The following is a 25,968-nucleotide window of genomic DNA, read 5'->3' as shown; positions in this document are numbered from 1 at the left end:
AGGACGTAAACAAGGTTTCAGTTGTCATGCTGCTAGCAGGGAGTGAGTCATCACTCCTCTCAAGTTTAGTATGCCAAGGAGAAAGTCATTTTTATCTGGGTATATAAATTTAGGAAAAGGGTGAGGAGGGTACTTGGCAAGCTTACTGTATGTGAGATGACTCCAGTGATTTCAGGCTTCAAGCCCCTGTGCAAAGCCCCCGTTACCGGAGGGACAAGTGAAGGTGGTGATGAGAAGAATGGCAGTTTCGGGTAAGCAGAGGGCAATGTGTCAGATGCAGAGGGTGCTTGGTTATGGTGGAGACCCCTCTGGAGATGTGGGGGAATGAAATCATCTAAAGTCGGAAAAGTCAAGGGTGTGCCAGGAGAAACAGTCTCAGGGAATACGGAGCCTTGCCCGAAAGGAACCAGAGGCGGTGGTGGAGTGCTGGAGCTGCCTTCTTGCTGTCTGTCTGGATTAACCTGGAGGAGGGGGACTACTATAACTCCAGGCTGAGTTGTGGTGGTGGCAGTGGCATCCTGTAGGAAACAAGGTGTTGTTATGCAATGGGGAAGACCGGTACTTTAGTCTAACGCAGCCATATAGTGTCATGCAAAGATGCACCCAAAATGATATAAAGCCCCAGCAGATTTTCTTTCCCTAGGGAAACATATTTCTTCAGTCTTTTGGCCTTGGCCTCCATGAACACACACACATACAACTTCTTGCAAAAAAAAAATAATAAATAATAATAAAAATATATCTTCCTTCCCCTCACCACCCCTCTCTCCTGTCATTTGCAGTGAGGCTAAATCAAACCACAAAACAGTGCTGCACTCACCCATCACTTGAGAAGCACTAACCATCACATTACAGAGTTTCATCCTTTTACACCTTCCTAAAATAGTAAGATCCTAGCCAGTCCAACCCAACCCCCTGCAAACAACACACACACGCAAACACACAGATCAATGTTGGGGGGCACAGAGTGTTAAATATTATCAAGTGGAAGACCACAAGACTCAGGTGGCATATCAGATGCTCAGAAATTAGGAAGGAGGGGGATAAAGCATTAAGGGAACATTACAATGAATTAAAGAACCGTTCACATGGCTGGAAGAAAACAAGGTTACAGAGAAAACATGTACCATGCTGCGTCCCATTGCCTTGTACGGCGGCTGCCGCTGCTGAGTAAGGTAAGGCTCTTTTCTCATTCTGTCCTCTGCGGCAGCTGTGCTCTGGGGCTCTAGCACTTTGTCCCTCAAAGCTTGCGGAGGTGATGACTGAGTCCAGGAAGGCTGGCCCGCACCATAACTAACTGCGTCTTTATTGAGGACAATGTAAAAGTACGGCCTGGGAGGAATAGGAGGAGGAGAAGGAGCAGGAAGAGCTTTTCCCGGTACAGAGGAAACAATGTCGGTGGCTGGTGCCTGAGTGAGCTCAGCACCCAAACTGGTGCTGGCTGCTGGGTCATGTGTGGTGCCAGTGGAATTTTCAGATGCGGCCGAGCAAGTGTTGTTAGATAAACAAGCTACATATAGTCTGGTGACCTTTTTATCCGCCTTCGTCTCATGACTGGAATTCATTCCAGCCTTACTACTGGGACCTGCCCCGTCAGAGCTGCGTTGTATGGATGATGCATTTGACAAGGAGCAACTTCCCAAGAGTGGCTGCCCAGCATGCACCTCATCTCTGGAACCTGAAGAAAAATGCCCTGCTGGCAAGCCTTGCTTCCCACTGGGGACTGCCCCATAGGGGGTGGGTGATGAGAAGTAACTCCGTGCACTGGCATTTGGTGATGCACGCTGCGCATAAGGCTTGGGCGCATTCAGGTACACGCAGTCCATGATGGGCACCGGCAGCAGGTTGGTCACTTTAGTGTCAGTGCGAGGACGCCATGCAAAGCTTTCCTCTTTGGGAAGAGGGGGACGGGGAGGAGGAAGGGCCTGCCCAGGCAGAGTCAAGAAGCAACAGAGGGATAGAAGAAGCAGCACAAAATGAAAAGAAAAAGGAGGGAAAAAATAAATTTGAAGAATGAATTCGGTCATTAGACTTGGGTTAAGCAGGTTTTAATACAGCAAGAACAAAAAGCAAATACAGTATCTGGAAAGCCAGCGCAGAACTCATCCACATACATCAACTCACACAGCCTCTCTCAGCACTGCTCACTGCAGCACACAAGCATTACTCAGATCTCAAGGCCCTGCCTACACACTGCTGAATTAAGATCTAACATCCTGGCTAACTAAACCCTGGCTCATGTCTCTGTAACCACATGCTTTCCAGCACTGGGTACATCTGAATCACAAAGCTGAATTCAGAGCTCTAGCCCATCTCTGCTTCACGTTAAGTGCATTGCCAGAAGATGAATGTTACACAGTTTTGCCAGGGCTATTGAAAGCAAACATCTTGCGAACACAATAGATTGTCACAGATGACTAAGTAAAAAGTCAGCATTTATCCCACTGAAAAACTGGCTCTTAAGTTTTCTTCAGGACTTTTCAGTCTTAAAAATGCTCTTGACAAAACCAGAACAATTAAAGTTTCTTGAGAAACTGAAATCATAATTTGTCTCCAGAACCAAGATAGGGGTGAGAAAGCGGAGTAAGGGTTAGGGGAGCAGCTTTACTGTCTTTGGTACTTTACAACATATTGGTACTCCATAACTGCCTGCTGACTGAAACTCTAATTCCAATCACAGTGAATTTTTGCTGAAAGCCAGATTGTTCTGAAGTAAAGCAACTATGCAATAGAAAGTGTATTTTTTGTTTGTTTTTTTTTTCTTTGTTGCCAGTAGCCAAAACTAATGAACTACTGAAAAGAATAGAACTAAAACACCAGCCTAGTGAACAGTAGCTCCCTGCATTCCTGCAAATTAACCCTCTGGAGACTATAAAAGGAGGTTTTACACATACACACCATTGTTGTATCTTTATGGGCAAAGACTGGCTAAATCACTGCTAACATAGTTTAAAATGCACACACACATGATGCAAAAAAAGCAGAGAATTAAAATGTCTTAACAGCTCACAACACCCAAATCTGAAAGAATATCACCTTTAAAATTCATCCACACAGCAGGACGAATTGGGACCAGCATATATTCTTGTTACATGGACATAGGTTTAGAATAGTTTCATAAAACTGCAGCTACTGTCTCATGATCTTCATGATCTACTGAACTCATGCTACTCCTCTTTCATCCTCATCCCTGATGTGCAAGGACTGCAGAAGTGAGTTGGTAGGTGCTCCTTTTGAAGGGCTTCTGGTTTTGGAAGAGGCTCATCACTTTTGGTTTCTTAAGGAAAGTAGCTTCAGTTTGGAAGAATTCAAATTGCCACAGTATTTCCCCAAATGATTGGGCTAAGCCTCCTGTTATCACTGTATGGTATCAGGAAATACTAATTTACTACCTGCAATTTCCTTTTTCCATTTTGTTCCATTTCATCTCTGTTCAGACAATAGTCCTTGTGACTTCTGTAAGAATTACCAACTGCATCAGTGCTCTGTCTGTTCATCAACAAGATCAGTAAGCGACTACAGCTGTAAATATCAGACAGCAAATGGATATCTTCATTAGGGTGCAGCTCCCTTCCCCATCATCTTCTGAGCTGTGCCATATTCCACTTTCACTTACAATTTCAAGAACGGTGTCTGTTCTGTAGCATTGCTACAGGTCCCTGATGATGGGAGCAGTCACCCTGCTAGGAGACAAAGGGACTTCCAAGGGACTCCATTTCATACAAGAAAGCAGCTTCTAACAAAGGGCTTCCTCATCAGACTGCTTCTCTACAGACCAACCACCCAGAAGAAAAAGGATGAAGTTACACCTCTTTTAATAGATTCATTTCAGCAATTTATCTTAGGGTTCAAATAACCTTTCCCTTGATAGCCTTAGAAGGCTTGTATCAGTTACAGCATTAAAACTGAAGGGTATTTCCCCAGTAACTTGTTTTTAACACCCTGTCTAACTTTGCTTTCAGCCTGCAGCAGGAAATAAACCAACACAAAAGACAGACTAATAGATGGCTACTTCACCTTTTTCGTGCAAAGAAATAGCATTGTTATCCTTCTTCATCCACCAAGGAAACACTGCGGTCTGTCTGAACACAAAAGCTCCACAGCATTCTGCTGACATAAGCATTGTCCCCATTTGACAGGTAGGAAAAACTGAGGCATGGCAACTTACCCAAGTCTGCAGCAAAGCTTGGAGTTCAACCCAGGACTCCTGACCATGAAATGAGTGTTTGAACCCAGAAGATCACCCTCAGAGCCGCAGAAGAAAGGCTTACCTGTGGCTTGCTGTCTGAGGAAAGGTTTGGACGCACACTCCTGTAGCCCTTGGCAGCCAGAGAAGATGGTTGGGCATCCCCATTGGCATCAGTAGTAGATGATGACCTCCAGTCATCTAGAAGCAGAAGGAAACAAGTCAGATCACAGAGGATTCCCTCCAGCTACAGAATGAGTGAAAGGAGGGGATTTTTTTCCAGTCAACAAGAAATACTTCCAAGAAAGCAACAACAAATGCAGCCAATGTTTGTACCTGTTTCTGTGTTTTCTGGCTCCAGACCTAGGCATTTCACAGAAAAGAGGGACAGAAGAGATGGGGGTGGAGGATAAGCATAAAGGAAAAGAAAGGGGTGGGGGGGAAGAAATAAACTGTTACATTTACAGAAAACATGTACCAACTGAAGTTAAGAGTCAAATTACTTCATTTCACACATAAAATGCTCTCTGACAGGGCTGCCTAATTACCATAGAGACCAGTCCTAAACATGATGCCCTCCTTGTTTCTGACCTTTGTAAACACAAGGCAATTCATTCAGAGCAATGAAGAAACAATTGTTCATTGACATTCTTATTTCAGAGGCAAAAAGGCAGCCCAGCTAGCTAGTTTCTAAAGCTGAAGCTTTTAAGTCCAAACACCACACATTACTGGAAATGCAGGGACCCCGTATTCAGCCCTAATACAGCCTATGAAGAGATATCTACCCTTGTCAACATCACTGTGTATGATTAACAGGGGGAGAGGACTGCCAGCAAACAGATCAGGTTTTGATGACTAAGGGCATGCATGTGAAGAGGATTAAAAAAAAAATAAAATACAACGTCACTTTACAACCGAGTCCCTGCAGACAGATGCTTTAGTCTCATCAACTATTTACCCACCTCCCACTGGGTTCTTCCCCACTGACTCTCCCCCTGCTAGTCATTTTGCTGTTCGAGTTACATGCAAAAAGGACTTCCAGCTCCAAAGTACATTTCATAAGTGACTGAGAGAGTAAGCAAAAGTAGTATTAATGATCTCATTTCCATAGTAATAGGCTCATTGCCATTCAGGCTGCAGGAAATTTATGAAGCCATCAGCAGAAAGGAGTGAGGCAATGGTGGGGGGCAGGAATGAAGAAATAGGGAATGGCAAGCATGAAAAGAGGGGAGGTCATAGGTGGAGCAGAAGGGGGAGGAGAAGACAGAGCAGAAAGTGGCACATTGAGGCTGGAATTAATGGAATCACCCTTCCTACAACAATGCATCCAGAAATGATGTGTGTTTTGCTTTCAGGAGCAAGTTTGACCCCCCTCTTTCCCCTTAACAGCATCTTGCCTTTGGGAGTTCATCCTCTCTGCCAGACCCACGACACTGGACAGGTTTATTATGCTTTGCCTGTCTCCTACAATTAAGTAATTACACATCTGCTATTGAACGATGGCAGAACTCTGTGGCGACACTGCCTGTCTGGGATGCCATCCCTGCTGCCTTGACAACCCAAGTGAATGCCGTGGTGGCAGCAGCACCACCCGGCCTCTTTCTGGTCCACCTTGGCTTGGGATAAAAGGAGGTGGATAGGAGCCTGCCAGGAAAACAGAACTAAAGAATAACAACCAGCTGAGATTTTTTGCTGCTCCTGACAGCGAAAGGGACCTGTAAGCAATCTACAGACAAAGAGTGAGTGGTCATGAAACCTGTTCTAGGAGACAGCAGGACTTCATCTCCCTCTGCTGGTCTGGGTCTTACAAGAGGTTTCTGACTCTGGTACAGGATCTGGGGCTTTAAGTCTTAGTTTAAAAGTTAAACAACAACACCTCCCCAGGACTCTGGACTGACCTCATATGAGCTTACCATGAGGTAACATATTCCAGTTAACCTCGCACCCACTACACTTACTTTCAGGTTGCTCAGCATCCTGAGGACACGGTGAAGAGAGATTCTGATTCTCTTCGTAGGCTGGAGATGCCCGGAGGGTCACAGCTCCTTTTCCACTGCAGACTCTAGTGGGATCCATTTCTACAGGAAATGCACAGGCCCAGAGGAGACACATTGAAAGAGATATTAGATGAAAGCTATTAGAAGCCATCAGAGCTCTATGGAGTATTTTTAGCATGGCTGTCTTTGGGTGAATTGATCTAGTAATGTTTATGTTGATGAAGATTAGCTCTGGATTTAAAGCATTGAGAAATCAAAGCAGTTTTGTATTCAAGTAACTGATGAATGTAGAAAAAGTTCTGAGTCAGTGTAACAGAGCTAAGAGAGGAGGAAAAAAAGCATGAGTGTTTGAACCAAATTTCATGAGTCCACTTGCTTTATTTGGTCTGCTTTGCATGAATTAGCTGGACACAATTATACCCAAGACTTTTCTGTAGGTTCTGTAGGGATGTCACAGTGGTATAAAGCAACGGGATTTTCATGCTAAGGCCTTAAAAATTCCTTTTGTGCTGGACTGAAAAACTCTTAGGCCTACTGGAGGACAAAATCTTGCAACTATGCCAAATACAATCTAACGGCAGGACAATGCAAGCTACGTCCTTGCCATCTCCTCCCATTTCATGGTAGTATTGCACCTTTTTGACACGGGAACCCAAATCACTAAAGTAGGAGATTTAACATACCTGCTTAGATCACCCGGTGGAGCACAACACCAGGTCATGCCAGCTTTCTGGCTAAGGCCTGATTCAGCACAGCTTCAGCGCACGCTTACCCTTGTGCATTTCAGTCCATGGTTTGGGTTTTTTCCCTGTCATCCTATTCATTATCCTTGAAGTTCAAGTTTGTTATCTTCTTACCCTTATTTAAAAACCTTTCTAGAGAGTTGTTTCCTCTAACATATCTGTAGAAACAATAAGCCTAAAGAGACTCTTACTTACCCAAGCTACTTCCATAGCAAAACACATCACCTCCCTTTCTTATGCACTATTACTGCCCCTGCAGCTGCCAGACTTCTCATTTTGACCTACCTAAACAGAAGTGCTTGTCCTACCATGACAATGCACAGGGAGCCTGAAGGTGTTCTGAGGATGTGCTGTGTTGCACAAGTGACAACATGATGATTTTTAGCTTTACGGGGTGAGGATTAAGCTCCCTATGCCCCGGGAGCAATGCAGTTGCCCTTTAGGAAGTATTATTATAGTGACAGTTATGCCTCCAGACTGGATAGAGGGGGCAAAAGCTGCTGCTTGCTGCCCAAATAACAGCTTATGTTTACTGCAAAACTGCATCGCCTGGCTGACATCAGTAAGACAGTGCCCAACTACAACCACATTGTGCCTACAGACCATGACAACACCTCTGCCACGGTTGCAGAACACTGCCACAACGTAATGAAACACCAAGAGCAGAGGTGGACAAGAGCAGTAAGGGAAAAGACTGACACCGAAATCACCATGGTGAAGGCTTTTACTTGGGCTTCCAATGCTTTAGGGCTTTCTCAAAAAGCAGTTTCAGGTAGCGGATCCGCACTTAGCAAATGCTGCTGAAGTATGCCAACTTCAGCCTCATACCACACACCCGACCACGCTTTAAGGTCACCCACGTGGCTGTTGAAATAGAAAGTGACTTCTCTGACCGAGAAGCATTTAATACATCTGTGTGGATAGTTTTGCCCCTCTAGAGGCTGCCTCAATGTTGCAAATTAAATAAAGGCTGTACTGATAGAAAATATCCTGATTCCCTACTTAATCCACTTTTCCTGTAGTCCTACACGTAAATCTGCTACCCGAAGCTATCCTTTCTGAAAAAGTCCTAAAGAACTGGATGCAGAACAAGGTTAGGAAATACTCTTGTACAGGACACTATTTCTGTCTACAATTCACATCCACACAGCACAACACGCAGCCTCGGGACTCTTTGGACTCATGTTCAAACCAGAGTACCAAGGTTTAAGCTCTGTGAATCCAGTTTCAAGAGTACTTTGAGGCATAGATATATTGCTGGGAGTCACCACACCTTATTCAGACATCCACAGAGTAAAGGGTTGCCGTTGTTCTATATTCTTCCCCTATATACCCTTCACATGCGCTGGAGAGAGAGAGAAAAACACCTAGAGCTCACCACAAAATAGAAGTGTCCCCATTATATTGGAGGAAAAGGGCCCTGGAATTGACCATGGACTATTAGTCCAGGAAAAAAAACAGTAAGTGCTCTGTGCCTGACTCCTCTTGTCATTTCTGTACTCCATTTAGATACTAAGTTTCGGGTGGCAGGACCCTCGACAATACAAAAAAATGTTGGGACTGACCCCTCCGCAGAGATTGAGGAGAGATGTTTTAGCAGGACATGGAAGACTTCACCTGTGCTGTACAGCAAATACCAGCAGCTTGCACAAGGGACTGAGGCCCACATCCAAAAACCAGCACTGAACTACAGCTGGATCCTGAAGCTCTCCCCTGTGCTCTGACTCCACTATTTTGCTTGTTTGGTTAATGCTGCACACTCTCCTTGTTTGTATCAGGCTTCTTTTATCACATTTGCTGGGCTGTTTTGCAACAAATATTGCACATACATTGTGATTTGGTGAGGTGTCAGGTATGATCTTGGCCACTATTATTAACAGCAATAGTATATTGCTGCTCATTATTCTTCCGGAGATAACTGGATAAACAATAGTCAAATCATCACTGATGAGTGAATACTCAAATGCATAGTTCTAACCTTCAGGGTCCATAACACAACACTTTTACAAGGTCTACCATGGTGTGAAGAAAAACATTCACTAGCTAGTCTCTTAAGCTTACCATAAAAAAAAATAAGAGATGGGACTGGATTTCTTTCATCAGATCTGACCATCCCTGAACTTTGAGTTTTCAAAAATCCAGATATTGATGTAATCTGCTGAGAATTTTCCACTAGAAGTTGTGTTTGAAAACAGTGACTCAACAAAATAGAAATATTAAGAAACCAATCAATTTAATAGAAATTCTCATGGGATACTACCAAAGCACTTCACTATAATATAACAAATTACAGATGTAGTACAAATCAAAGCAGTAAGAGTTGGGGGGAAAAAAAAAGTCTGAACTCAAAAAAATCAGGGTGTTTTAAAAAGGGTTGAAAATAAAGTTGTCAGACTATTTCATTTTGGGAAAGGAAGACAAACAGCTAAGATGTTGAATTCCCTCACAATTTAGGTGAAAAATAAAACAAATACCCAGATCTCTCATTACAGGAGTCCACCAGATGTTAACAAACACGAAGACATCAGCCCTGTACTTCGTACAGCAAAACATGTGTGGCAGATCAGAAGAGACAAGCAGTATCAGCTAACCTAGCACGACTGTCCAAATCCAGAGTACAAAAATAATTTTGTACTTTTAGCAGGAAAACATGTGCTTGGGGGTGGGGGGTATAACAGAGCCTGACATCCTTATTTACAGATTCTTTACATGGATAAAGTCAGCGTGCGCACAGATGTCTGTTTACTTTCATAAAAACTAAAAGATAGGCAGGAAATATTCTTTGATTCATCAGGAGCTCGTTTCACAATGAGGCTGTACTAACAGTATCATTCATAACCAAGCATTAGTAGAAGAGCTTACTACGATCCCAGATTCAAGTAGACACAATTATGTCTGCAGAGGAGCAGCATAATTGAGAACAGTGCATGGTGCCGTCAGGAGCTAACTTTATTACCTACTGATGAAATCCACAGCTCTGGAAACAGTGAGAAGGATGAAGCTGAAAACTAGCCAAAGCATGTGGGTGAAGCAGAGAAAGAGAGAGAGAAGGAGACAGACAGAGAGAAAGAAAGATGATGGATGGCCAACTAATGCGGGGTGGGGCAGGGAAGGCCAGGGTGGGGAGAAGATACCTGTAGGCAGCACTAGGTGAGGAGAAGTTTTCACTTTCTTCACAGGGATTATTTTAACGGCAGAAATAGAGCGTGTATATAAAGGGACATCAACAGCTGCAAACACAAAAGTGTAAATGGCACATCCAAAAGGGAAGAACAGAGTTTGGGAAGCATGCCACAAAAATTTCTAATGTACTTGGAGACACAATAGCAGGAAATTTCAAATACAAAAGCAGTCCAGAGAGCACTGATGCAACCGTTAAAAATATCCCTTCGCTTGTCCTAATTCAGGACGTGTCTGTTTTATGCAGTGTGCAGAACTGCTTACTGAATCGACTAACTGCTGACTGCCACTGCGCTGCAGGGGATGAGAATCTGGAAGCATTAGTTTTTAGAAGCCATCAAAAACTTTTAGTGTAATCATTTTGCTGAGACACACTACATGCAAAACAATAAAAATATTAAGTCAATGTTAAAACGGCTCAGTTAAAGTGAAAAAAACACAGATTGAGAAGTTCAGAGTGGATAATTAAACTAGTGCATTACATGAATTCTGGATTTTATGTCACGTGCTTTACAAGTTCAACAGAGAGTAGAGAAACATGAAATAATCCTGAAAACAGTCTCATGACAGAGTGCAGCATCAAAAACCCAGTTCAGAAAAAAATACCAGTTTAAGAATTAAAAATTTCTACTGCACTTCATCATTTTGCATACTAATTGCGCCAGGCATAGTAACACAGGGGGAAACCATATTACACTGTGCAAAGTGCTAGCAATTGTTGCAAAACTCTCCAGAATACCTGCTACTTCCTCTCCAACTCTTCATTGCTACTAATGTAGAACTATTAGAAACGACAACAAAAAACACCCTACTCATTGGTAAAGCTTAACGAGACCTGCCAAGATAAACACCTTTTAAGTCACAGTTCCACAAGAGTAATGAATTGTACTGTTGATTTCTGTAGAGCCAGGATTTTCTCCTTTAAAACCTGCTAGTTTTCTGCAAGTATTGACAGGAAAATGCCAGGTGCTTCCCTTCTTTCCACCTCCTTCAGGCCGGCAAAATCAGGAGCAAGAACTACATTACTAATATTTAACACACCAATTCTCAGTGCTGGGCCACTTTGAGGGAGGCATGGACATCAGGATGGCGTGTATACCCCCTCTTGGTGGGATCTTTCTAGTCCCAGGCTAAACTGGAAAGCAGAGATTTCAACCCAGAGATTTCAACCTGGCAAAGGGATTTCAAGCAAGAGGATATAAGAAGAGCTTGATAAGAGTTTTTTCTAACTCCAGATAAAATTATTTTTATTTGATGAGATGGTTTTAAATCCACTTGTATTAAAAAAAGGAACCCAAATCGAACCCTGTTCTCCAAGCTTCTCCCTGAGCACTGCAAATCCTGTGAAAACAATAAATCCCAACTCCAAACAGTCTACAGTTTAGGGAAAAACCTTAATTCTGTTCTGCTCAGTAACTGATGGAATTCAGCCATCTACAAAGCAGTCATAATACTAACCACTATACAAAGGCATCAAAGGAAAAGAAAGGAAATGAACCCTGCAGACAACCAACCCATACACTCGTATACTTCCACTGTGCCAAAACACACACCATCGCTATATAATATCGAATGCTGTAAAGCACGCTTCAGACCTGTTGACATTAACGTGATGACCAGTTTGTTCAGGTAAGCTGGGATTTAAAATCCTTGTTGCTAATGACAGATTTCTTTATCACTTTATTACCTAAAGAGTTAGTTCCAGCTCTTTAATCCTGGGCTCAAACTTTCACCTCCCTCTGAAACGAACAGGATTCATACATAGGTATCTGAAAATCCATGCTGTCTAAACACACTGAAATATGGATTCTCAGGTGGTGACAATTAACACAAGCAGTGCACATATTTCTTCAAAACAGCACTGGAAATATACAAAGATGCAAATCTAGCCTGCCACCTTTTGTTACTTAAGAGACAAAGAACACTTGTTCAGCTAAAAAATGCTGCTGGCATGCTGCAGAACAAAGCCTTTCTTGTATCAGTCGCCAGGCAAACTAAATTTGGAAACCCCTGCTGCAGCGAATGCCCAGGAAGTCAACCACATCACTCAGTTGACATGCAGGGGGAGCTGCAGAGGTGCGTCTGAAGCTCTTAACCCACCTTTTTCCTGTCCATTGCTGCTAAGCCCATTCACAACAGTTTTTGCAACATCAATTTCTTTGTGTTCTGCAAGACAAACAAAGAAACAGATTATTTCTGGGTTAAAGTATTTGCAACTGAATTTAACATCGGACTATGCCATGGGTCAGAGCTATTGATTCAGGAGCTAGGAATTATTCCTACTGTCTCAGGAGATGTTGCTTGGAGACAGATCTCCCTCGGATGACAGCTCTGTTTTGCCTTCCTCTTCGCCTACTTGGACTGCAGCCTCTTTTAAACGGGGACTCTCTCTATACGTGCACATTGCACCCAGCTCAGTGGTGTTCCAGCTCTGAATGGGACATGCACATTCTAGCACAAGAAAAGCAAATACTCTTCACTATTGCATCAGCCAGATGTGTGTAGAAACCCAAAGATAATGGAGCTGGCCCGCAATCCCCAGTACTCAAGCTGCATGCTGCATTATGGCACTCCGGACTGCTTTGCAATTTCCCAATAACTACTGACTTTGGGGCCCAAGGGGAACGAGGAGAACGGCCACCTTTTGCTACAAGTATCTTTCACACTGAAGCCTTGCTTCTTAAAGCTGATGGGATAACTCTTTTGCACCACTTCAAATATGAGATTTGAAGGAAATTTAATGTGAAATCCAGCTTAATGAGAAAACATTTGCTGAACTCAGGGCCAATATAAAGATCACAATGTTCTCTATGGAAAAAGAGAGATGTGAGCCTGCAGGGTCCTCAGCTGACATGAATAAAACTGGCTTTTGTGAATTCAGAGAAACACAGAAGACAATGCTGGAAAGAACCTGCAAAAGTCATCTAATGCTCTATTCCTGACCCACGGCAGAAACAACTCTACCTCTGTCATTGCTGACAAACATTTGGCTAAACAGTTCTTACCAACTTATGGTATTACCCTACAGCAGTCTACTCCAGTGTTTTACAAGCTGTAAGTCTTAGCAACTTTTAATTCAAATTCCCAGATCGTGTTTTTCAGACTTCTGATTAGTTTTCTATAATTCCTCTAGGCTGTCTCCAAATGGTTCATGTTTTTATCAAAATGTGGTGCTAAACGTTGGACATGATACCCCCGCTGAAACATGATAAAGTGCTAAAATCAGTCGAGAATATTATTCCATGGGTCCTACATATGGCATTTCAGTATGGTGTCTGCTTTAGTTTTTCACTGTGGCTTGCCTGTTACCTAGACAAGCCCAGCAGTTTTACTCTTGCCAAATAGCCCCATTTCCTCTTCCCTTGTTTTTGTTTGAGCAGCTGATTTTTCTTGTCCAGATGTCAAATTTTGCATTCACCACTACTAAAACATACCCAATTCTTTCAGATCTTTTATTTTTTCAAGTAGTCACAATAATTTTGAATTCTAATCTTGTATTACAAAGTAAAAGAAGCTGAAGGGACCTACCTTGTCTCAAAATATTTCTAGTTATTTGAGCTTTATAAGCCAAATTAACACAGCAAAGGTCAATCCAGGACACTATTCATTAAGAAGCCACCCCATTCTTTCTCCAATAGTTAGGTTCCCTGAGATTTTCCTCAGAGAGCTGCAGCACCTCTCTTATGAGAAAGGGCTGAGAGAGCTGGTGTTGTTCAGCATGGCAAAGAAAAAGCTTCAGGGAGACCTTATAGTAGCCTTGCAGTACCTGAAGAGGGTTTACAATAAAGCTGGAGAGGGACTCTTTATCAGGGAGTGTAGTGATAGGACATGGGATACCAGCTTTTAACTTAAAAGAGGGGAGATTTAGATTAGATGTTAGTAGCAAATCCTTTACTCCACAGGCGGTAAGGCACTAGAACAGGTTGCCCAGAGATGTTGTGGATGCCCCATCCCTGGAGGTGTTTGAGGCCAGGTTGGATAGGGCCCTGGACAACCTGACCTAGTGGGTGGCATCCCTGCCTGAGGCAAGGTGGTTGGAACTAGATGGTCTATAAGGTCCATTCCAATCCAAACCATTCTGTGATGCCAGGGCTTTGCCTGCCAAGATACAGAAGAGGAATAAAAGAATATAAAGAGGTAGGCTAATGATTGCAAATAGAAAATAACAGACTTACCAGAGCTCATTGTGGCAGAGGGACTTGCCCTTTTCACTTCTGGATTTTGTTTATCTCTGTTTAAAGTGAAAGACAGAATGGTTAATTTCTTTCATGCCTGCCCAGGCAGTAGTAGATATGATGCTGAACAATCATTACAAAAGTCAAGGTAAGAATTGTAGTTTCATCAAGAAATTTAGTTCAGAACCCAAACGAATTTATGTCAGTCAGCAGTTACAATTTTTATTCATAATCATCAGAAACTGATGAGTATTTCCACCCAATTAGAGGCACTACTTTCAAACCTTAAAGTGAATCCTCAACACCAAATCATGAGATACTGATTAAAGCATAAGTCTATATATGGAAAATTACAAGTCTGGTTAGCTTCTAACATATGAAGTGTATCACTTTCAGGGAGAAAAAAAAAAATCATAGTGAGACCATCTTTAAGCTAAAACCCTCAGCTTAGGCCACTGCCAGATTTCAAGACAATCTGCTGCTCATATCAAAGTCAGCCACTCCTCTGGAAGATGTTACAGTGAAGAAGAAACATTTGTAGAAATGCATATTAACTTCTGTGCTAACCATTTCCAGTCCTGCAGTGCTACTGGTATCTTTAGGAACAAACTCCAGTATGTGAAACTTAAAATTAGAAGCTTTAATCCTCCTGGAACCAAAGGCAATGAAATCACCAACCCGAGAGGAAAAACTATCAGCCTGGGACTGGAAAAGTCAATTTTCAGTCCTGAGAAACTACAGGGGACAACTGTGGAGCCTATTCTTACCCAGTACCCACTCCAAGCAGGATTTGATGTGTGCAGCCTAACAGCTTTCACAGCATCACACTGTTGATGTTAGTCTCGACAGTGAAAGAACAGCATGTCTACAAAACATGTCTATGTTTGCCAGGATGTCTTAACTCTCTAAAGGTCCTAGAGACCCTTTCATTTTGACTTCAAAAAAAAAAAAAAAAAAAAAAGCACTAAAGAGAGCAAGAGTGACTCCAGGTAGTTAAATGCATCCCAGGGCATGAATAGGAGTAGGTATCACAAGCCGTGCAATCGTGCATAACCAAAAGACACTAATCTGTGAAACATGGGAGAAAGGGGATACAACACCTTCCCCACCTTCTCTCCTTCCAAGCTGCTAAGAAGCTGAAGAAGAGAATCGGAGATACTTGTTTTCCTGTTACTAGAACTGGAATCAACAATACAGCATTGTAAGAGATAGAAATTGTCTTCAGGGAAGTAAATTTGCCCTTTTGCCTGAAATCCCCCCATTCTTATCCAGTATTCATTTTGTATCAGCCAGAGTATAATGAGCATGTTCAACAGATACTCAAAAAGGAAAGAAAATTAAACAAACAGATATAGTAACAGACTAGTCTGTAAAACTAGCCAACACCTGGGCTCCAGGCACGTCACTCTAGGAAGAGCTACCAACACTGAATTATTTTATTCATTAAAATATCCACATAAGATATATATTGTGGGCCAGGGAAGGCTCAGCAAGACACAGCCAACTTGAAGCTGATCCCACCGGAACACAGTGTGGGTTCAGGGGGTACAGTCTCAAACCACCTGAACAGAAACTTAAAGGCCCGCTGCCCTACTTCGTCTGCCAATACAGGATCTGTCTTTGGTTTCTACCAACCATATGCTGGGTACAGCAGGCACAGCACAGCCAGCTGGCTGAGGGAAGTGATTGTCCTGGTGCAACCTCACCTGGAGCACTGTGTGCAGTTTTGGGCACCGCAGTATAAAATTATCAGTCAGTGTCAAAATAAGGGCTACAAGGATGGTGAAGGATCTAGAGAGCAAAATGTATGCGAAGTGGTTGAAGTCACTTCGCTTGTTCGGCCTAGAGCAGAGGAGACTGAAGGAGACTGAGGAGAGGCCAAAAAACCCCACACCTATAAACCTCAATTATTTCACCTTAGAAGAACAAACTACTTTCTCATAAAAAGTGATCTGAGATTAAAAATAAAGTTGCATTTAAAGAAATAAGCTTTCTAAAATTAAATGAAGGTGTACAAACTCATTGGTACTAGATGCAGAAAAATGATTTTTCTACATATCCCCATGCTTGCTAGTGATTTCAGAATTCAATTAAAATAACAAGCATTCAGTGTTCATTAACTGTGAAACCAATCAGCATTGCTCAAGCACTCCAGTGAGTGCACACTTAACACAGGTTCCCATACAAAGAATGGATTCAGAGGGCTGGGGAGTACCATAAGCAATCCAGAGTGCTTCAACTCCTGTAACTCCAGAGGTTCAGTTTTAAAGTTGATTTTAAAGTTGATTTAGGTCACTTGCAGTTCTTTGTGCAGATTCACTGCACACAGGTAGAAATACCTGCTGTTTAGATTGAAGAAATTATGGTGCATGTTTGAAGTTGAGAACATGCCTCAGTGCATTTTTGCATCAGGACACGGAGTTATTCCTACTTGTCTCCCACAAGCTTAACCTAAACCACACACTGAAGTGCTGTTACATCCACGTTGTATTTTATGGAGTAGCCTAAGGCCGCTCTTGGGACCAGACATATGGCTCAGACAGAGCACATCTGGCTCCATGGCCCCCACAAAGTGCTGCCCTCTAGCACCTGGGGATGTACACACAAGGTCAGTGCTCTGCGAGTATTTGGGTGGTGCATCCTTGGGCAAAGCATCTCTGCCAGGTTAGCCAGACAACCTGCCCACGGGCTGCAAAAGGGATGGATCTGGAAGCATGTGCTGCTCCCAATTGCTCTAGAGAACTTCCTGTAGACACAGCCAAGCCAGTCCCATAGACATGGGCAGTATGCTCACCCACACCTCGTAACCGAGCCATTCAAAAGGAACCAGAAACAGATCCCTCGTGTCAGTCTTAAACTGAAAACTGGTACTGCCAGATCACACAAAACAAAAACCAAACCACACACACACACAAAATCACCCAAGTATCTCCTTCCAGCTCCCTGACGTAACCAGCAGTCCCCTGTCTCCTTGCCAGGCTTTCATGCCTTTCCTGAAATATGACAGATGTAGCAACAACGGTTTCAAAGCTGCAAACATTCAAAACACAATGAAAGGTAATGAATTCCTAAGGGCATATGCCAGCGACTGTAGTCCTGAAGATGCCAGTGTCTGTACTTAATGTCCACCAGCTCCTTGCCAGTTCCCTCGTACATCTAGGCAGATGTTCAACGGCTCCTTCCTCCCTTTCACCCCAGCACATTTCTCCGAAGGCTGCAGCTCCTTCCCTACTTGGTGTGGAAACACAGCACAGCGGATTTAGAGCCCTATTTAGGAGGAATGCAGATAAGTGGTGACTACTGCTGTGCAACATGTCTCTGGATTATCTCACATGCTCTAAACATTCAAGTACTCCCCCTGCAATGGCCAGAGGTAACAAACAGCTCATTAATAGTCCCAAGTAAGGACACACGCTCTTAAGTCACTGGTATCTCAGCTAAGAGTCACAGGCGGTGGTTATTTTCGGTGGTCTAATGTACATGTGGGGAAGAGTAATTTCCTTTGGTTTCTACTCTTGTTACTGATAGCTTTGATGACTTGCTTAGGATTTAAAAACAATTGCTAACCACAAGCATTCAAGATTTATCAGACAGGCCCCTTAAATCCCTGAGACTCAGACTCCTATGTTAGCTTCTCAGTTTTGAGTTTTTATATTTGCAAAAGTTTCTCTCCATGTACAAGAGCTTTGAGAGTTTAGTGCTGCATTTAAAAGGAAAAAAAAAAAAAATCTTATCTATAAATAATCTATGAGATAAGGCTTTTAGGAAAATGAGAGACTTTCAGACTTAAGGGAGGATTGGCAATCACAAAAACTCGTCAGATTTTGTACATCACTGATGGCACTCAGTCTTTTAGTCCCTGGCTCAGACCCTTTTTCACATTGTCACCAGTGTTTCTGATCCAGATGCTCTGCTCAACCAGCTGTGCTGGCAACATGGGTTCCCAAAGCTGGAAAGAAGGCAAAGGGCTGTGCTGCAGCCAGTGTCTCCTACCAGGAGGTTCTGTTTAAAGAAAGTCTCTGGAAAGTACATCTCTGCTCCACCTCTCACACTCTGTCATGTGAAATGTGGCAATAGAAAATAACTAGCATCTAATAGGCAGCTGCAGGTTAACCCATGCAATCATCTCTAAGTATCATTATTTTCTTATCCTGAAATAAAAGAGAAACATGTTGGCTGTCATTTTTATTTTAAGAGTTAAAGAACATTCTGTCATTCCTTCAGAAGACATTATGCTCCTAAGAATAAATGCCATGAAAGGACTATGAATAAGCAGTACACAGAAGAGTCATACTGATTCTGAACAACACAGCCGCCCCACACTCCTCAGCAAGTGTTAAAACAGCAAAGCGGGAGCAGCAAAGGCTCAGCTACATGAAACAAATGGCAGCACTGAATGCAAGCCGAAATAGTGTGTTCTTATAAATAATTGAACTTACAGCTGTTGGAATAAACAAGCATAGCACATTTCATATGCAGTATCGCTGTCTTTTTTTTTTTTTTTTAAATATGGTGCTTGTTTGTTTTCTTCCTAATGGGTATATCTGGGGCATGTGCCAAGTTTTGTGCAATTTAGCAGTAACATGTCACTGCATAGATAAGAAAAGTCAAATAGGAAATGTAAACCAGGAGATGTGGCTTTAAGAAATCAGATGCTTTTGAATCAAGTCATCTTCCAGTCACCAACTTCAGAGTAAACAAAATTTACCAACAACCTGAGTTGAACTGAGTTCAAGGTCACCACTTTGGAACACAGGGCAGAAAAGGATCTCCGGGGTCATCAAAGCCTACTCCCATGCTATTGCAGGCAACTGTGTCATACAATCCTGGGCAGGAACATTTCAAGTTCCAGCTTGAAACTGGTAATATGGCCTGCCTCCACAACTCCTTTCTTGTAGCTGGAACAAAGTTTCTGACTTGCAGCCTAAATTTAGTTTACAAACAGCTAGCACTCCACTGTTTTGCATGAACATTGTTTTTCTGTTTCAGTAGCACGTGTGCTCCCCTCTCCATGCATTTTCAGAAAGAGATCGCACCTCAGAGCCTTCATTTCACAAACCCATAAACAAATGTTTCCAAAGCAACTGGTCTGCATGTTGTCATCCAGCTCATTAAAATCTAGTAAACAGCAGTAGGTTTTAAAAGGTTGGCAGTCCAAACCCTAAACTCTGCTTAATATCACAGAATCAGAGCAAAGCCTACAGCTGGCACGCCCAAGAGCTGAAAAGGCAAGGTTTAAAATGCAGATCAGCTTCTTTGGTCCACTCTAATTCTGGCCTGCCTACTAGACACAGCTCTACGATCAGTGCTAGTTCAGACAGTGACTTGATGTCTACAGGGACCTCCCTTGTAAAGAAACAGACTGGAAAAATTTCATCAGCTGCTGAACCCTCATTAAGTGATGAGGGCTTATACCTGCAGGGTTTCGGGGCTCAAAGGTGGCTCCTGCTTGAGTGAGCCATCAGCCTTCTGCTCAGCCACAGATCCAGGGCTTGTAAAACAGCAGTCCAGAGGGTTGTTTGGCACAGAGGAGACAAATGAGTAACTTGACATGCAGTGGGTCACTGGTTCCCTCTGAATAAGTTAACCGCTCTTATCAGCAGCTTTCCAGTCAAAAACATTTCTTCTTATGACAATAGGTTTTTAAATGCGCTGTAGCTGGGCTTCGACTTCCTCCTGAGTCTGCCATGACCACCCTTTATTTTTTGTATTTTGTGGCTGAGATCACAGTGACATTAGCTGCAGCCTGGGCATCATCTGTGCCTACTAAAGAAACAAATGCTTTTGTGTCACACCTATATGACCAAGTAGCTCATAGTACATCACAGATTCAGACAGAAAAAAAAAATCTGGAATATTTTAAAGTCTTGTACTCATTTTAGCAGGAGATTCAAGGCACGGCATCTGAGAACATTAGAAATGGGCTTTTCTGCTCAGATTTATCTGTGATAAGTATGCTAACACCTCATGTGCAGCCTGTGCATGGGAACTCTGGGCACAGCTCTCAGATTGCCAGCTCCAGAGGGAAAGCAGCAAATGATTTAACAGCCTGCCACAACCTGGGACAGTTCAGGACACTTAACTGAGTCACAGGAATTCAAGCAGGGCACATGTAACTACTGAAACCGCAATTTACGGTTAATAATGGGAAATTAATTCAGTGCCAGATTTACCTTTCTGCAAAAGGGAAATCTTTTGGGCAATCTGCAGTGACCACACCTAGCCACGAGGATGCTGGTTTTACACTTCAGCTGGAAGAAACAGAAGGTTGAGTTCCATCTGGTTTGAGACCGATTGTACGCTCTGTGCAGCTGGGGTGCTGTGTGCTGCGCTCAGCTCTGTGTACACCTCTGATATGGGGCCACTTGTGTCTCTGCTGAACAATTGCTGTAAATAAACAAACCCAAGTTCCAGAAGCCCTAATTATGTATAACAATGGATCTATTCAGCCAACCACAGGATGGAGGGGCACACATACACTACATCGCATTTAATACAGTGAATGGCATTCTGTAAATACAATTAATTAGATCATCTAAACAACATCCAGCAGCTTCTCTTGCATGATTTTGTATAGTAAAGACTACAATGGCTGTTTTCACTGCTGTCATATGCTCCCAAACAGTGAAGTAGTAAATAAGTGGAAGTTGCATTAAGTAGAAATATCAATTAGAGACTGACTAGCATCACAAAGTTCAGATCCACACTAGCCTATTTTTTTGTGAGATGTTTGTAGAGAAAAGATTCTTGTGTGTCTCAGACATATAAAGCAGATAACTTTAATACTACAGATCACCCTATACAAACCCAGATACGTTCTGGGATTCCTAGTTGTGTAAGGCAGAAGAGTTGCACTGGTATTGAATGCTCACACTGGCACCCATATCGAACAATTTTTACTCCCAACCTCTGCTCGCACCAGCTGTTTTCAAGCTCTGCACAAACAAACACTAAGCTACACCTTGCAAGCCATATAGCTGATACTCCTATTACACACAGAGGGAAGATTCAAGCCTCTTCACGCAATATCTGAAATTAACTGAGCCAGCACAGTGCAAACAAGGTGTGTGTGTGTCAGTTGTACAGGTGTTTTACGATGGCTTCAGAATAAGCAAAACCAGTTTGAAAGTTGCCCTCATATAAACACAACTGCAATGATCTCCGAGAAACCACAGGAAAAGCTAAGTTTAGGCTATGCATAAGGGGACTTGGGCATACCCCACTTCCACCTATAGCCCTGTCAGAGGTGCACTAGAAGTTAGACAGGGTCATTCTCCTTAGCTTTTGCCAAGCTGGAGGCATTGCTACTCAGGAAAAATTCCCCCAGAACCAGTTCATCTACCTGAATATCACGCACAAAATGGTCCCAGCAAAACCCAGAAGGCTGGTCACCGTCACACATCCCAGGCCAGGCAACAAAGCCACGCCTGCCAGGGAGTCCAGGCTGAAGTCCTGGCTGGCTAACCTCACTGGACAGCACTGCCTCTAAAGCCACCTAACATGCTGGAATGGGGACACAGCAATTCCTCCTCTGCTCAGTACTGAAAATGTTGAGAGAAAACCAAACTGCTGGGTTAAGTAGTGGTCTGACACTTGAAGCACCTCCAGAAGTAGCAGGATGTCACATTCCAGAAACCAAACCTCATCCTCGCTTCCCTGACTCTTCCAGCCTCAGGTGACCAAGTTCCCTATTGCTGAGACTTCCACATCCATTCTCACTTTCATTTTAGCAACAGACTTGGAATCTGCTCTCAGGAACTGCTTTCAACCACTCTTTCCCATAAAATTAGTCAGGAGAAAGATGCAAGAATTTGGGTATGGAGGTGAGGACCTGCCCGTTCCTCCAAAACAGAGCACAAGCCCATGTAAGCACAAGCCCATTTTAGATATCTCCCCTCTCTTCTCAAGCAACAACTGGAAATACCTTCACAAACAAAAGAAGCAATTTCAAAATCAGTTAGTAGTGCCCCAACAGACCTACCCACCCACTGCATGTCAGCAGATGCCAGTGCCACGTAAAGTCCTGGGAGCTCAGCTCACAGCAGCTCCAGGAGTTCCAGCTTCAACCAACTGGGAATAAACATAGTGCCCTTACCTTGACTCAGACTTTTCAGTTAATGGTGCCATTTTCTTAGTCCCTCAATTTCACCCCATATGAGGCACTAATGAGTTAAGGAACCCTTTCACTGTGCTGCCCAGTCATTTGGCTGCAGAAGTATAACAAGAAATTTGTGGAGGCCTCTCTCCCCCTCTCTGGCGCCCTTAAATACTTTGCTCCTCCTCCTCCTGTGCTTTAATTAGCCAGCTGGTTCTTAGTCACACCATCCTGTCACTAGGCTTGCTCACCAGCAGCCAACCCCCACCCAGCCTGCCTGTCACTCGCATGCCACTGTCATCATGCAAGACAGTGACTGTGCGTGGCTCCAGAGCTGGGGGTAGGAGAGAAAGTTGGGAGATGACACTCCGTGGTAGCAGGGGGACGGGAAGCGACAGGCAGACCCTGAAGAAATACTTGATTAAAGCACAGGGGAAGTACTTGAAAAAGCACTTTAATAACCAGGGAGCGTCTGCTTGTCAAGGGAGGGGTATTTTCATTAGCACTAGACATGACGGATCTTATTTCAATGGGTTGGAGCTGAAGGGTCAGCTAAAGTTTCCACACTTGGCAGCCCAGATTTGTCGCATAAACACCTCACGTGACACAAACTAATCACTTGCATGGCTACTAGATACTGTACAATGCCCACCCCACGGGGCATTAGCAACCTTTTGAGCCATAAGCTGTACTAGGATGTCCAAGTGTGGAACAATTCCACCACAGCACAGCCTGGCTCCCCCTTAGCCCAATGCACACGCTGCAGGGGAAGCGGTGCCAGCTCTCAGGAGGGCAAGGGATTGCTCTGCCTCTTGGTGAGGATGCTGTGGTAGCACCACAGCATCATCTCTCCTTCCACAGCAAACATCCACAGAACAAGTAACCGAGAACAGGACCTCCTGAAAGCAGAACTTAGAGTTTGGTTCATGCAAGGCCAATTGGTAGTTTGATAAGGGAAGTAATTTGAAGGAGAGCCCCAGATCTCTCAGTACTGTCTTTGTCACCAGACCACAGCACCCAGAGCTTCAAGCACTGCAGGCTTTTGTGACTGACACTCCAGAGTCTTTGCCTGCAGCCTGTCTCCAGATATTGATGGCTCAAACATGCATGTACAGGCACTGATCTGTTGCCAAACTTAGGAATTGGAAAAAAACGTACTGAAAATCACTGCAAGGCAGGCAGCTCAGCACTCAAGACCTAAAAAGCAACACTGATGGCAAGAGTTGCTGATAGCAGAACACAGAGCAAAGGCTGCTACACTTACTGTACCTTTAGACTCTCAGTAAAGTGTTAGTGAAGGACACAGAACAAAGGTCTCCAAATACCCATGCACATAAACCCCTACCAATGTGTTGTGAAATGCTGACTGAGAGTCTGATATTCAACACAAGATGTTCTTTTTCCCTGTCCCCAATATACCTTTTGGTATCACAATACCTATACCCCACCAAATGAAGTATTTATTAGCCAGTATACATGTACGCACAGCTCTGACTCAGTAAACTGGCCAAGGGGCCAGAAGAGGCCAGGAAGTTCTACTTTATTTTTATTTATTATTTTTAAAGACCAATCCCACACCTCAATGTGACCATGTCATTGGTAGTATCTGATTACAGAAAACAAAGGGACTCCATGCCCATGTTTATTACCAAATGCCAAAAGACTAATGTTGGGGAGAGCTTGGATTTGGAGTTTTGGTTTCATTTACCCCGAATTCAGGTCTGAATCTAGGTTTAGGTTCCAGCCCCTTAAGTCAGGTATATTTGGTTTAGGTGGAAGAGGAAGGTTTAGACATATTTCAGACATATAAACAGTCAAAATAAAGGATGATAGAAAAAAGTTCGAGTGGTCAGACCCTACTGTCCCCTCTACAAAAGTAAAAAAGAACAAAAATACAACAAAAAAACAAACTGGGGGAAAAAAAGTTGTTCTCACCAGTGAACTAGGAAAGCCAAGAAAAAAAAAAAAAAAAAAAAAAAAAAAAACACAAAGCAAAACACTACATTCTCCAAAGTAAACTGTGCAATCATCACCAGCTTCAACTACTTGAAGCAAACTTGTTTATACAACAGTGCACAATAGGGGACCTCCCTCACTACCCAAAGATAATCTCCTTGATCTCCTCCCCAGGTCTGTTCTGGAGCCTGACCACATGAGAGTTTCTATCAGCTGGGAGCCCTGCTTGTGTGTAGCAGGGGGTTATAAACAAGCCTCTGACAGTTCGTCTTCAGTGACTGTGATTAAAGTGTCAAGAGAGCAGAAACCGTACTGGAAAATAATTCTCTCTAGTCAATGAGAGAATGGCAGCTCTGGAGAAGCAAAGTAGGGAAGGATCCAGGGGCTGGCCCAAAGTCAAATTCAGATTGGTAAATTCAGGTCAAGAATTGGGTCCAAAACACTTCTGGTCTTTGCAGGAACCAGCCTAGACAGCCTTCAAGTAGCTTGGCAAGGAGAGAGGCGTTTCTGCTACAGACAAACACTTGGATGGAAAACTGAAGGACTTTCACAGAAATCGCTATTCCACATGGGTGAAGGGAGGACTGGGCAGCAAGCGCAGCACAGCCAGATGTCTTGTTCCCTGCCCCCCAGATGTCAGCCCTGACTACAAGATATAAAGCTTTACGAAGTTTTGTTGCTGTTTTACCATCAACCCCCAGCAAGAGTGTAGTATCCATTGCAATCATCCCAGAACTTAGTGCTGCACAGCCACTGCCACATTATTTCCCCACAATAACCATGGCTTTATTTCAACAGCTGAAGGAAATAGCAAAAGAGACTAAACAAGGAGGTCTTTGGCATAACAGAGACAGATACCAGTTCTAGAATGTCCTGGACCACAGCTCTAGCCCCTGGACAAGACTACCCTCATCACATCTGTTTTACTGTCACAGCCATACATAAATCCTGTCACTGGAGGGAGTGGGTTGATTCTCATTATAAGCTACCCTGGAAAGCCTGCTGCACAACTGATAGTTTGTTTTGATAAACATCATACAGCCATGCTTGCTCTTTTATGCCACCCTGATGTGCCATGGGACTGGGTCTTCCCTGGTCAAAGAGAAACCAGGGAAAGCAGTTTAGAAAAGACGGTACTTTTGATAGATCCAGGAGATATTAAAAGTGAAAGTTTATTTGGTTCTGCAGATGGAAGACAATAGCAAACTTGCATCGTGCTCATGTTTTTAGTTCAGTTTCCTCTGAGAAACTGGGGTTTGAATTGCACAGCAAAGCTTGGCCAAAATAACACGCTGTTGCTAGAGTTACACCCAGGACCATTATCGAGCAAAATCACTCACCCGGAATCCTCGCCCTACTGGGCTGGAGCTTCTGCTGAGTTACAAAACAGCCTCTCGGGTTCTGGTTAGGATAGTTTTACAGCACTTCTGCTCAGAGATGAGCCCTAGCTTGCCCCAAAGCTCCCAACACCCAGATGCCCTTGCATGTCTCAGACCCGAGCCTGAAGCCCACAGTTCAGACCTCCCCAGCTGAAAGCTAAGGGAACCAGTGCCACCACGGAATGAAACACTGCAGCCAGCAGCCCCTGCAGCCTGCCAGGCAGCTCAGTGCAATCGCACAAGGACTCAGGACGCAC

The 25,968-nt window shown here is 43.5% G+C and overlaps 2 protein-coding genes across 39 annotated transcripts in view; both read right to left on the bottom strand.

Annotated features, from left to right (window-relative positions):
* Positions 1–25,968, bottom strand: part of SORBS1 (sorbin and SH3 domain containing 1) — a 163,804-nt gene that overhangs the window by 52,980 nt on the left and 84,856 nt on the right. For 21 of the 38 annotated variants that reach the window (XM_032190804.1, XM_032190803.1, XM_032190808.1 and 18 more), the window contains 7 exons: positions 14,282–14,337; positions 12,207–12,272; positions 10,061–10,156; positions 6,145–6,264; positions 4,523–4,549; positions 4,272–4,387; positions 147–518 (listed from right to left, as the gene is read on the bottom strand). In XM_032190804.1, coding sequence (XP_032046695.1) covers positions 147–518; positions 4,272–4,387; positions 4,523–4,549; positions 6,145–6,264; positions 10,061–10,156; positions 12,207–12,272; positions 14,282–14,291 — 807 coding nt within the window. In that variant the 5' untranslated portion in view covers positions 14,292–14,337. The remainder of the gene's footprint in view (positions 1–146; positions 519–4,271; positions 4,388–4,522; positions 4,550–6,144; positions 6,265–10,060; positions 10,157–12,206; positions 12,273–14,281; positions 14,338–25,968) is intronic. The other 17 variants (XM_032190823.1, XM_032190824.1, XM_032190825.1 and 14 more) reach the window with 5 other exon arrangements.
* Positions 703–4,259, bottom strand: LOC116491114 (CCR4-NOT transcription complex subunit 3-like). The gene has a single exon (XM_032190844.1). It carries the CDS (start codon positions 2,025–2,027, stop codon positions 1,029–1,031), a length of 999 nt encoding a protein of 332 aa, XP_032046735.1. The 5' UTR covers positions 2,028–4,259; the 3' UTR covers positions 703–1,028.

This window comes from Aythya fuligula, chromosome 7 (genome assembly GCF_009819795.1).
Source record: "Aythya fuligula isolate bAytFul2 chromosome 7, bAytFul2.pri, whole genome shotgun sequence".
Taxonomy (NCBI): Eukaryota; Metazoa; Chordata; class Aves; order Anseriformes; family Anatidae; genus Aythya; species Aythya fuligula.
The sequence above is the reverse complement of the archived record's forward strand: the minus strand, read 5'-3'. Positions and strand labels throughout refer to the sequence as shown.

What these genes read in the sequence shown, in the direction of transcription:
- LOC116491114 (XM_032190844.1), bottom strand. Translation starts at nt 2,027, where the DNA reads ATGACCGAATTCATTCTTCAAATTTATTTTTTCCCTCCTTTTTCTTTT.